This window comes from Melospiza melodia, chromosome 6, assembly GCF_035770615.1.
Source record: "Melospiza melodia melodia isolate bMelMel2 chromosome 6, bMelMel2.pri, whole genome shotgun sequence".
Classification (NCBI taxonomy): domain Eukaryota; kingdom Metazoa; phylum Chordata; class Aves; order Passeriformes; family Passerellidae; genus Melospiza; species Melospiza melodia.
This window is the reverse complement of record NC_086199.1, coordinates 24,917,238-24,929,427: the sequence shown is the minus strand read 5'-3', so window position 1 is coordinate 24,929,427 and position 12,190 is coordinate 24,917,238. Positions and strand designations below refer to the sequence as shown.

At 51.3% G+C, this 12,190-nt stretch overlaps 1 protein-coding gene across 1 annotated transcript; it reads right to left on the bottom strand.

Moving 5' to 3' along the window:
• Nucleotides 1–4,492: 4,492 nt before the first annotated feature.
• On the bottom strand, nt 4,493–11,924 carry NKX2-1 (NK2 homeobox 1). The gene is made up of 3 exons (XM_063160353.1): nt 11,737–11,924; nt 6,838–7,214; nt 4,493–6,059 (listed from the first exon to the last, which is right to left on the bottom strand). The coding sequence occupies exons 1-3, from the start codon at nt 11,787–11,789 to the stop codon at nt 5,389–5,391; spliced, it is 1,101 nt and encodes a 366-aa protein (XP_063016423.1). The 5' UTR covers nt 11,790–11,924; the 3' UTR covers nt 4,493–5,388.
• Nucleotides 11,925–12,190: the final 266 nt, after the last annotated feature.

Sequence of the window (12,190 nt, the reverse complement as noted above, 5' to 3'; positions counted from 1 at the left end):
GTTCTCATTGAATCAATTCAGTAAGTCATGTACGATCACTAAAACCTGCCATGTCAATTCATTTGCTAAAGAAGCACAGCCTACAAAATAATTCAAAATTACTCCGAAAGTCCCGCTGTGTTTAGTGAACAGAAATATTTTTGAGAAAAAAGTTGTCATCTCTTTCAGATATAGTTGTTAACATGAGATATGGAGCCAGCCAGTCAAAACAGACGTAAGTTTCTTGGTAAATATGTTTAGAATATACATTTTCATCCTTTTTCCGTTTCTATACGCCAGCTCAGGACAGTAGATTTACACCGTCTTTCGGAAGTAATGCATTCGGCCATTTGTAAATGTTTTTCCTTGTCAATCTGTGTCATGGTAAAAAAAAAAAAAAAAAAAACAAAACAAACCAAAACCTATTTCCCTCTTCGCCCCCCTCTAAGAAAAGCCTTTACATCGAAGATTAAATGTTATATTTTACAGTTTTCATTTATAGGTTTCCCAAGAATTTTTCTGTGTCATAAGTTGTTTTAAGCTTCAAAACGAATTTCAGTTTCTTTTTATATCAATACATCTTTTACACCATCTTATTTATAACGCTGACCAGAAGCCTTTGAGAGAAATAGGATATAGAAAACTTTGACCTTACCTGCTCCCTAATGTGCTTGCAGCCAGAAAAGAGAGAGGGAGGGAAGAAAAGTAATTTCACATTATTCACCATTTTGCCAGGGACAGTCGTCTCTCTACCTCATAGGAGCAGCCGCACTGGGTCAGATGTCTGTACACATTTGATACATATAAACAGTATTATCATTAACTTAGAGTTTTCAGGGTTTTTTTTCCCCCCTGATGGGGATCATGAGAGGAACAGCGGGTCAGACAGAGAAAAAAATTCTCAGCTTTGCTCCCGACACGGCTATGAAAGGACTTAAATTCTTCAGAAGTCACTCAGTCTTTAACTCCAGATCCCCTTTGTAAAGGCTAAAGGCAGCGGTCACGAAAAGTTGAACAAGGGCTGCCTTCCCGGCGAGGCCCCTTTACCTGCGCTGCGCTACAAAACTCCTAAAATACTTTTTTTTTCCCTCCCCTCCCAGCCGTGGCAACTTTTCTTGGTGTCATCTCAGGGCTGTCTCAGATTACATTGTTTGGGATCCGCACTTTCAACACCGTCTCGAGGTCCTGCGCTGCCTTTTGAACCGAGATGCAGGCGATGTATTTTGGATCAGCTCCCCGTCCCTTGCTGCCCGCGGGTGCGGTGACACCGCCGCAGGGCCCGGGGCAGCCCCGCCGCCCCCGGCTCCAGAGCCCGCTCCGAAATGAAGCAGCCTGTATGGAAAACACTTTTGAGATTGTTGCTGTTTTGGCCGTAGCAGTGATGTGGTTTTGCTAGGGTTTGGGATTTTTTTTTTTTTTTTTTGGTTTGGGTTTGCGTTTCATTTGGGGTTTAGTTTGGGGTGGTTTTTGTTGTTGTTTTCTTTTTTTGTTGTTTTCTTTTTTTTTTTTTCTTTTTTTTTTTTTTTTTTTTTTTTTTTCCACAGCCTGCTGTGCCACTTTACGCACACTTCATGGAACTTGAGAATGAATTCCTGTTTACAGCAGGAAAAAATGCCCTCCGTGATTCTCCTGCGCTTACTAGTAGTGCCAGGCAGAGGTGGAGTGGGAGGGAATAGCCATTCTTCACTAGATCCTTTTATCTCTCAAAATACGGGGTGCCCATGGTCTAGCGTGGATAAAGCAGTTATATTGGGAAACGTGCGTCTCTTCCATCATTTCAGATTTGAATCATGCTGCCCCTCCCCTTTGCCATCCCATTATCCAAGTTCTGCATTGATTACCGGGAGACTGGAAACCAGCATATTGGAAGAAGCAGGAGTTTAGATGGAGGAACATATTTTAATTTCAATTTTTAAAAGCTATACAGTAACTAAGTTCTTATAAGTGTTCTCAAGGGAGACTGGAGACTAAACTGTATTTACACCCCTCCCTTCAAATATCTTCATCCTAATCAAGGCATAACTGGTTTACTAAAAAAAAAAATATGATAAAAGGCAGTATCACAATGTCATAAAAAACTCTATAAAAATTGTTAAAGAGCAGTTTGTTTGCATTTCTCCTGATTGATATGTAAATACAGTTTGAACTGTGTTTGCTCGGTCTCTAGTGCTTAATAAAGAGATGAATTCACCTTTCTGTGGAACAAGTAAACAGACTTTAAACTAAGCCGACATCAGACAAAGTGGAAACGAGTTTATTTAATCGAAACTAAATCTAGTTTAAGAAAGATAAGTCAGTGTACATAATAATCCATTACAGTAATTACACCCACCACCAAATATGTGTTTATGAGGTTGTCGAGACACAATAAAATTACTTTATTTCCCCCGAAGTCTATAATGAAAAGTCACTGACTGGATCTGTATCAAACACGCTAACTCCAATATTCGGGAGCGGGGGCTGTAATATTTCTCGGCTGTATTAATGCCTTTCGGTGCTCCTCACTTTTGAAGGTTCCCAGGTTTGAAAGAACGCACATTAATTACGTCTGAAGGGGAAATGTCGACTTAACCGGAGCACTTTCCCCTCGGTCTTGAGTACAAACTCCGGGAGAAACTAACCCTAATTTTGAAAAAATCCTTAAAGTTAACCCTGCTCTCGCTTCCTCCGCGGAAGCTGGCAGCTCTGCACCACGGACCAGGAATGTCCAATACTTTCTTCTTTAAGCAGAAATAACAGCACTCGGCTCCAGACACTCTGCCGCCCCCCACCCACCCATGCCCCGCCATGCTCAACGCCGTGCTATAGATCTGAAATGAATATTCTGCGCAGAAGAAGAACAAAAAAAAAAAAAAAATTGAATAATCTTTGGGTTAGTTAAGAATGTCGCTGTATAAATTAGGACATAACCTAAAGAATGAAAGGTCTCGAAATTCCTGTTGACACACGTGATGTCCTCCAGTTAGAAATAAGGGGGAAGGGGTCAGAAAGAATCCGATACTTTTTTTTTTTCCTTCCGTGTACTTCCCTTTTTCTCCAGCCAGACTAGCACTTGGTGTCCGACTAACACCGGCTATCTTGTATAAATAAAGAACTGGAGCTTTCAAAAGCTGCTACTTAAATTGGAAGTTGGGTTGTTTCCACCCCAGGCAACCTGTTTTCTTTCACTTCAAAAATATGATTATTTCGTAATACCTCTGTAATTCCGAGGAGTTTCAATGACTGCGGTCGCTTTCTATGGATTTGGAAATAAAAAAACGAAACCGAGCAGCAGATGCAAAGGAAAACACGCTACGAGCTCTTTTAGAAGGGGGATACCTCTTATTTTGCTACACTCACAAAAGGAATATTTGGGACCTGAAAAATAGAGAATTACTGGGATTTAGAACTTGTCAGATACGAGCTGTTTAGCTTCACGTACTTTATATATTTACAGAAAAGTTACCGTCTAACCGCCTTGCATTCCCGATAATATTTACGTTCTGTCTGAGCCCGGCGCGCACCTCCGCGCACCCACCCACGTGCGCGCACGCACTTTCTCCTCATCTCCTTCTCCACAAACTTCCCGCATGGCTGCACAAAACAACCCCCAACAAGCAAACAAGCAAACTAACAAACTCCCTCTTAGAGAAACAGCGCGACCCGAAAACCAGCGCCCGCAGGGACCGAGGCAGCCCGTGTGCTCCACCGAGCCGCGGCGCGCTCAGCCCTCCGCCCGAGCACAGGCACGGGCGTGGGCTCTGCAGGCGAACCTGCGCGGCCGTGGGGGGCTGGATTTGTGCAAAATTAAATATATGGAAATGTAGAAAATGAAACGCAGCCTGATAAAGAAAGTTAATTCAAACTACATGTCGTACACAATAAACTATCTTTTTATTTTGATTATAAATAAGGTGACTGTACTTCCCTTAAAATACAAGTACATAGGAAAACCTGGTAGAAATTATCTTTCTTTTTTTTTTTTTTTTTTTCTTTTGTTCTTACAAGGTATTAAAACTGGACACTTTAAATTGGACTCACGTTCTATACTGACAGCAGGTTCTTCGCTGTTTTATTTTTTTCTAATGGCGTTAGACTTTTACCTTCTTTCTCCTCCGTGCCTTTGGCATTTGAATTTCTAGTCCCGGAATACTTTGCTTTCTCTAGCAAGAAGTCGCTGAGGTGCCCCCCGCCCCCACCCTCACCCCCCAAAAAATAATCGGGCTAATGAATTTGGACTCGATTCCTTCGGTCTCGAGTTCGTGAATCCCACGCGTTTGCTCGTCCTGTTTGCACGCTGAGGATTGATCCTGTATCCCGTTAACCCTCTGGCCAGCTCTCCTTTGGGAATAGGGTCTGGGCCCTGGGAGGGGCAGGGGCCTTCCGGGCTCTGACAACATCCCGGCTTGTTTTTCCACCAAGAAGTCAAAAAAAGGGGGGGCGGGGGTTGGGGGGTAAGGGGGGAAAAAAAGGAGGAAGATGTAAGGATAGGAGCGTCGGGAGAGGAAACCAAAGGGGGAAATTAAAAAGAATATTCGTAATGTGTATAATTTATTAGAAGCTTCTTAGGAACTATATTTAAGCCAAATATCTACATAAGTTACAACAGGAAAAGGCGGCGTGCGCAAATAACAAACTGCCGGAGGATTTACGACGGGGTGATCATTGTCCATAAAAAAGGTGGGGGTTGGTTTGGTTGATTGTATTTTTTTCCTTTTCTTTTTACAACAAAATATACAGGCTACTAAAAACTATGGGTTTAGTCCAACTTTTGACAGCATTATACAGCTACAGGTTCACATCAAACGTAAGGAGGAAAATAAAAGCCAAGCCTTTGATGACTCCACGTCTCCATCCGCTGGCCCTGGCGGCGGGCTGGGAGAGACCGGGGAGGGGGAAGCTGCTTCTTGTGTCTGGGTGACGCGAATGCGTTTTTTGGGGGGGAAAACCACCCCATCCCCCAAAATCTCTGTATTTACATGCAAGTCCTAGGCGCTGGCAAAGTGTACATCTGATATCCAAGTCTTCAGACCATGCCTAAAGATGGTCCCGTTTCTGCAGACTGCTCCATGGTTATTAGTCTGAATATTTTTATACACCCCATAGGACAACTTTGGGGGAGAAAAAACATAAAGACCCAAAACCATCAACAGTAACAATAAAATGGAACAAAAAAAGTGTCTCTCTCTCTTAGAGGTCCACAGAGACCACTCAGTGAAACGGGGGAAAGGGAGAAGAGCATTAATAAGAAAAAAAAAAAAAAAAAAAAAAAAAAAAAAAAAGAAAACAAAAAAAAAAAAAAGAAGAAGAAAAAAGCACACAGTAGTTTGGAGAGGACAGAGATTTGTGTAACTGGGAAAATTTGTTGGATTTTTTTTTCTTTTTTCTTTTTGCCTTTTTTTTTTTTCCCTTTTTCTTTGTTTAATCCTTTTACCAGGTCCTACCGTATAGCAAGGTGGAGCAAGACATGGCAGTGCCATAGTCAGAAGTAGAAGAGTTTAGGTGAGACAAACTGGAGACTTGGCTCTGCAGAGAGGAAGGGCTGGCCGAGTGCTGTCCCATGTCTGGAGACTGCCCCGCACTGTTTGTCTGGTGGCTCTGATGCTGTCCGAGGCTGTTGCCATTGGTAGCCACCGTGATCGTTGTAGCTGCCTGCTGCTGATGGCTCTGGATAGCTGCTGTGGGTGTGTTGGAGCCTGCTTGGCAGGGCTTGCCATCCTTCACAAGCACTGGCACTGCCACCCTTCTGGGAGACTGCTGCTGCTGGCAGGAGCCGTTCTCCTGTTGCATCTGCTGCTGCGCAGCCTTGTCTTTGGCCTGGCGTTTCATCTTGTAGCGGTGATTCTGGAACCAGATTTTGACCTGAGTCGGGGTGAGATGTATCATGCTGGCTAAATGTTCCCTCTCCGGGGCGGAGAGGTATTTTTGTTGCTTGAAACGTCTCTCCAGCTCGTAAACCTGGGCCTGCGAAAAAAGGACCCTCCGTTTCCTCCGCGGCGTGCTCTGGAGCGGGGCCATGCTCTTGCTCACGTCTCCCAGGGAGCCGAGGCTGCCCATGCCTCCCATGTTCATGCCCGAGGACGGCGCCATGAAGCGGGAGACTGCAAGGGAGAAGGCGGCACGTTTTAGGCGGCTCGGCTCGGCTCGGCCCGGCCCGGCCCGGCCCGAGTGGGGCCCCGCGCTCCGGCAGCCCCCGCCGCCGCCTGCCCCCAGCGGGGCTCCGCAGCCCCCCGGCAGCCCAGCCCCGGCCGCGGCCTCGGGCACCGCGCTTCCAAACAGCGGCTCGCGTCCCCGGGGAGCGCGGTGGCCCCCTTCTCGCCCGGCCCAGCCCCGGTGAATAGGGGCGACCACTCACCCCTCGTCCTGCCCGGGGCACGGCCAGCAAAGTGCCCAAGGCGACAGCCGCGGCGGGAGCAGCCGCGGACAGCGGCTCCGCGGGCTCCGGCCGAAGAGGAGGACTCTGCCGCTGCCCCGCCGCTCCCCGGGACGCGGCCCCGGCGCCCCCGGCTTCCCCCCTCGCCCGCCCGGTGCCGGGCGGCGCGCAGGCGGGCGGGCACCGCCGGCTCCCTTCGGGCCCCCGGGCCGCCACGCTCCCGCCCCGCTGGACGGCGAGAGCCAGGCTCCCGCTCCCCGCCGCAGCCCGGCTTCCAACCCCCTTGCCCCGCAAAAGCAGCCGCGGGAGGCTGACGTGCGACCAGCCGGGATGGAAGGACCGGGTACGATTCTCGGGCAGGAGGAGGAATTTGGGGTTTGGGGGACGCGTCTGGGTTTGAGACCGACTTTTGCCCCGTCGCGGACCCCCCGTGCCTTCTGCCCGCGGTGTGTCGGGGCAGCTGCGCGGCAAGCCCCCCTCGGCCACCCAGCCCCGAGCCGACTTACTTGAGGAAAAGCGGGGATCCGGGTTGGTGCCGTACCATCCTGTCGCCGAAGCGCTGTTCCTCATGGTGTCCTGGTAAGGCGGCAGCTCGCTCATGTTGCCCAGGTTCCCATTGCAATAGCCCCCCATCGTAGCATGGGAGAGCTGGGGGACCCCTGCCGCTGTCATATGGTAGGCGGCAGTCACTGTTCCGTTGTGGCCCATGGGGTGCTGCTGCATGGCCGGCTGAGAAACCTGAGACTGTCTGTAGGCTGACAGGGGAGCCCCCAAGTTACTGGCCTCCATGCCCACTTTCTTGTAGCTTTCCTCCAAAGGACTCAAGATGTCAGACACTGAGAAAGGAGTCGTATGCTTTGGGCTCATCGACATGATTCGGCGGCTGGGGAAAAAAAAAAAAAAAAAGGAAGGGGAGGCAAATCTTTTTTTTTTTTTTTTTTTTTTTTTTGCCAGATATTCTGGTGTTGCCTTAACGCCGATCTTGTTGGATGTACACGTAACCGAGTGGACGAAGTCCGCCTTAATTGGATTGAGTGGAGGCTCAGGGCTGCCTTTCGTTTGTTTTAGCCAGACGCCAGGTTTTAGGCTGCCACCAGAGGCGGGGCATAGGCACTAAAGCAACAAGACAATAGAAGCCTACATCTTGCCCAAGATAATTAGCTTACATGCTGATGACAAGGTAAACACCTTTAAGTCTTACTTGTCAGAATTTTTTTTATGTCTTTAGGAAAAAAAAAAAAAAAGAAAGAAAAAAAAAAGAGAGAGACAGAGAGGACGGGAGAGAGGGGAAAAAAAGAAAGAAAGACCCCGTGAGCACAACTCTTTTTTTTTTTTTTTTTTTTTTTTTTTTTTCCTCGGGGTGACAATATCGTGGACGGGAAATGGAAGGCAAAGCAAAAAAAGACCACCATTTGACTGGGTGAAAGGATTTAAAAACAGCTCCCGGGTGGCAAGGCTGTCAGCCCAGCCTTTGTGAGAGCTGGGGAAACGGGGTGGAATGCCAGTAAGCCAAAGGACAGAATCTCCCTCTTCCCCCACTAAGTTTGGTCCGGAAGGAGCCCCGCCGCCGGGAGGACAACTCTGCGGAGGGCAGATGTTTCTCTCCGGGCCACAGCTCCCCGCGCCCCGCACTCCCCGCTCTGGCTTGTCAAACGCCCCGGCCGGCTGGGGCTGAACAAGCGCTTGGGGTTTCGCATCTCGGGAACACTCTCTATGCCTCCTAAGACACTCAGTGCAAGGATCGTTTGTCTCCCTAAACCTACAAATTCCTTTCAGCTAGGGATTTTTTTTTTTTTTTTAATATCTCAGAGAGGGGTGGAAGACACAAGTTTGCAAAATCAAGCAGTAATTTAATTGCCTGGGACGAGAGACCGATGAAAAATAGGTTAGCGCAAAATGTCGCTTGTTATTCTCCAAGGCAAAGACTCTCACAGTCTCTCGTGGTCCCTCTGAAGCTGAAGCTGCTTTCTAAGGTTATTTATACAGCACGGGAGCTGGATGGAGAAGACCTCTCCGGTCATCTGCTACGCGACCTTGCCAATGAATTCCCTGTAGTTTCCAATAAACTGCAATTTCTGGCACTTTCGGATCTGTTCTCGGATCCGGTGTGAAAACAAAAGCGATCCATTCACAGCCACACGCACACGTACGGGCAGCCAGTAGCTAATGTCACTCGGGTCTTTGAAGAAATCTTCCAACGCCTAGTGTCTCCAAAGCTTATATTTCGGGGTGATCCGGGCGGAGGAGAGAAACCTCCCCTGAGTGTTTCACACCCCGGCCTACGGCCCTGACAACCACAATTTAATACAGCGATTACCTGAATATTAAGAAAATTACAGCGAAGGTACAGTTAACCCTGGGACTCTGAAGTGTCAAGTAACTATTTAGTAATTGCACTTGTAAATATGTTTGTGCTCGGCTGGTTCGTGCTTAAAAATGCAAAAGTGCACTTGCTACCCGGGAATAACTAAATATCTTTGTCTAAAGTGGCAGCATAAATAGCCGGTCGCTTTGTGGCTGTGCTTGATATTAGTACATAAGGATCATTTTGCTTCAATTGGGAGGCTCTCATTCACTAGGCAAGAAACCGTTTAGGAGAAAGTAGGTTCCCGTATGAGAGTTAACATCCTTCAAGTGTAAGCCTCAGTCTTGATTACACTTTAGAGCTCTGCAAGAGGTGAGCTTTTCCACACAAATATAATCGGGGGAACTTTGCTTCAATCAGGCCTCCAGCTCTCTTACATCATCTCAGCTGCTTCTTTCGGCACTAGCTCCCTCACGGCTGAATACCCCAAGTGGGCTGCTTGTGAGTCTGCTGGGTCACCAGAGGCAGAGAAGGGCGACTTTGGGCTAGAAAGGCGTTTGGGTTTTACCTCTCATTTCCCCTCTTTTATTTTAAAACCTTTCAATCTTATCTATCCAGATCTCTGGAACATTTCTTTACACTACCCCCCGGCACAACCCCCCCCCCCCCCCCGCACCCCGCTCCCTCGCCCCGGTTTTTCCCATTTCTGCGCCTATTTTTGAGTATGGTCTTTGGTTTTCTTCCCACACAGAGAGAGAGACTCGGCCTTGCCGTAGTGGTTTGATTGCTTGGGGTTTGAGGTTGGTTTTTTCCACCCCGAATTTCTCAGACACTCCATCCCCATGCCTCTTTCATGAGTCTTTAAAAGAAGGGGGTGGATGGAAGGAAAAAAAATTAAATACTGCAGGATCCACCAAAACGACGGCTCAGTCGGTTTGAATCAGAGGCGAAAGGCGGCGAGCGGCCGCGCGATTGGCGGGGCAGGAGCCGGGGCTCGGTTCCCGTGCGCCGCAGGGGCGGCGGGGCAGCCGGGTAGGCCCGAGGGCGGCAGCGGGGCGCGGAGCGGCGCTCGGACCCGCGGCCGAGGCTCCCGCCGCCCTGCCAGGCCTTATTCATCCTCCCACTGGATGGGCGCGGGTTAAATCGCCTCCCAAACACCGCTCGGTCGGGTAATCCCGAGCCAGTCGGGCCTTGGCTCTGCGCGGGGTCTGGCACAGGGAAGGCGATGCGAGAGCGCTCCGTTCACCTGTGCTGGGGAGCGGGTGAAACTCTCCTGTGCGCGTCTGAGCGCTGGGTCAGGAGCACACCGGCGCGCCCACGTCCAGCTACTTTTTAGCAGGGCTAGATGGACGCCGTGTAAAGGAAACCGGTCAGCCTCTGCGCCTGCTTTCCCGCCCCAAATGAGCTATAACGGGGCAAGTCAGACCGTGGACAACGGGCGAGAAAACTTGCTCGCTGGTGTCCTCTCCCTTCACTCTCCCTTTTCTTCCAAGCCCTCCACCGGAGTTTCGTCTGCCAGAGATGGCTGCTCCAGCTTCCGGGGAGGGTGGCCGTCCCGACAGAGCCCTGCCTAGGCTGCCTTCAGCGAAATACTCGTTTACCTGGTGATGCTGCTCAGTAAAACACTCGAGTTAAAAAGAAATGCTAAGGAGCAGAGCAAGGAAGATGAGATGCGTTCTGCCTGGTGGAAGCATTTTCATGAGAAAGGCACGGTTTTCACCCCGTGTTTGCAGAAATGCGGCTACACGGACGTCCCTTCAATAGCTTCTGACCCCACACAATCCTTTTGATAACACTCGAGAGGTGGAAGAATGGGAGACTTTGTCAATCAAATGGTGCCAATCCCAATGGAAACGGTGCCACCAAGACCGCAGAGCGTTTCCTCATCAACTGGATTGCGGGGGCTGGGAACTCAAGAATCAGCTTTTGAAAGTGCGCACAGGGCTCTCCAAAGACAACAATGTCTTTTTTATACGAGCTGCCGTGCCTCCCCAAGGGGAATCAAATATGTTCGGCCAGGCAGAGCTCGGAGGGCTCGGAGGGCAGAGAGTAAGGGTCCCACGCAAACCGCACCGCAAATTCTTTCTCAACAAGAAACACGCTTTCTAGGTGTAACTTTTTGATACAAAGCCATGAGGTGCTCCGTGATCCCTCTGGATCAGTTCACGGGTGCACGTCTGGCTGCGCCCCCTGCCCAGCCCTGCGGCCCCCGCTCCCTGCGCCGAGCAGGCGGCCCTGTCCTGTCCTGCCCGGTGCCCTGTCCTGTCCTGCCCGGTGCCCTGTCCTGTCCTGCCCGGTGCCCTGTCCGCTGCCTTGCCCGGTGCCCTGTCCTGTCCTGCCCGGTGCCCTGTCCTGTCCTGCCCGGTGCCCTGCCCGCTGCCTTGCCCGGTGCCCTGTCCTGTCCTGCCCGCTGCCCTGCTCGCTGCCCTGCCCGCCCGCCGCAGGAGCAGCCGCTCCCAGAGAGGTCCGACTTAGAAGTGGCAACAGCAGATCTGTGACAGGGCTCTTTCTTCGCGTCTGGTCATCAGTATAAAGCTAACACGTTCGTGGAGAGATGTAAATGACCACCTGGAGAAATGGCCCCACCGAGGCATCTTGCCGCAACTCGCCCCTCTCAACCCGCTCTGAACGAGCTCATAGAAACCTCATGTGATTGCTTGTGCGTGTCGGTGTGATACACCCTCTGGTTCCCCATGTCCCCCAGAACGGAAGATGTGCCCAGCACACCCACGCCGGGAGCGGAGGTTTCCGTAGTGATGGAGTGTAGGGCGCACTTGTGTCTCTGCCGGCCGCGGGCAGGGCGCTGGGAGCCGCTCCCGCCTGGAAAGCACATGCTTGGGCGTGTGAGAAGGCAGGAGTCCTCCCAGAGACGCACCCTGCGAGCGCTACCTAGGCACGGAGCGCTCTGGGTGTGTGTGGGGGGGGGAAACGCCTGTTGTGGCTCACGGGGACAATTCCTCGCCGTGGGAAAGCCCCCCTGCCCTGGTTATCTCGTTAGGGTGGGAGAAACCCCTCAGTACAGAGAGCGAAACCTCTCCCCCTGGCGTGGGAACCTAAGGCAACCAGCGAGACCACCAAAGGCTAAAGCGAAAATCCTCACCCCTCCGCAGAGCACGCACAGTTGCTCCTCCAGCTGCCCAGGGCGTGGAGCATCTCGCAGCTGGGGCTCCTCGGGCCCCTTCGCCACAGGTGCCTGGCGGCCCCACTCGCAAAGCTCCGTGCGAGCGAGGGCAGCGCTGCCTCCGGTCCTCTCCTTTCCCTCCTTCCCCAGTTGCTGGAGCACGGCTGAGCCCTCCTGCCCCAGCCCTCGACACCCTCCCCGTCCTTTCCTTCGGGCCGTTCCCGGCCAAGAGGGCCAGGGTGGGGCCAGGTGCGGGGTGCCAGGGCAGCGCTCCCGGAGCCGCGGCGGCGGGCGGAGGGGCCGCCGTGCCAGGGCGGGGGCGGCGGGGCCCGGGGCACGCCTCGGCCCGCCAGCTGCACCGCGCCCCTCGCGGGGGGACCCGCGGAAAGGGCTCTGTGTGGGCGTGGGTGCCCCGGTAGTCTCGGGGGGACAG

What these genes read in the sequence shown, in the direction of transcription:
- NKX2-1 (XM_063160353.1), bottom strand. Translation starts at nt 11,789, where the DNA reads ATGCTCCACGCCCTGGGCAGCTGGAGGAGCAACTGTGCGTGCTCTGCG. An exon ending in TGTGCGTGCTCTGCGGAGGG is followed by an intron (nt 7,215 to 11,736) that starts GTGAGGATTTTC and finishes TTTTTTCCCCAG; the next exon opens with CCGCCGAATCATGTCGATGA. An exon ending in GGATCCCCGCTTTTCCTCAA is followed by an intron (nt 6,060 to 6,837) that starts GTAAGTCGGCTC and finishes TCTCCCTTGCAG; the next exon opens with TCTCCCGCTTCATGGCGCCG.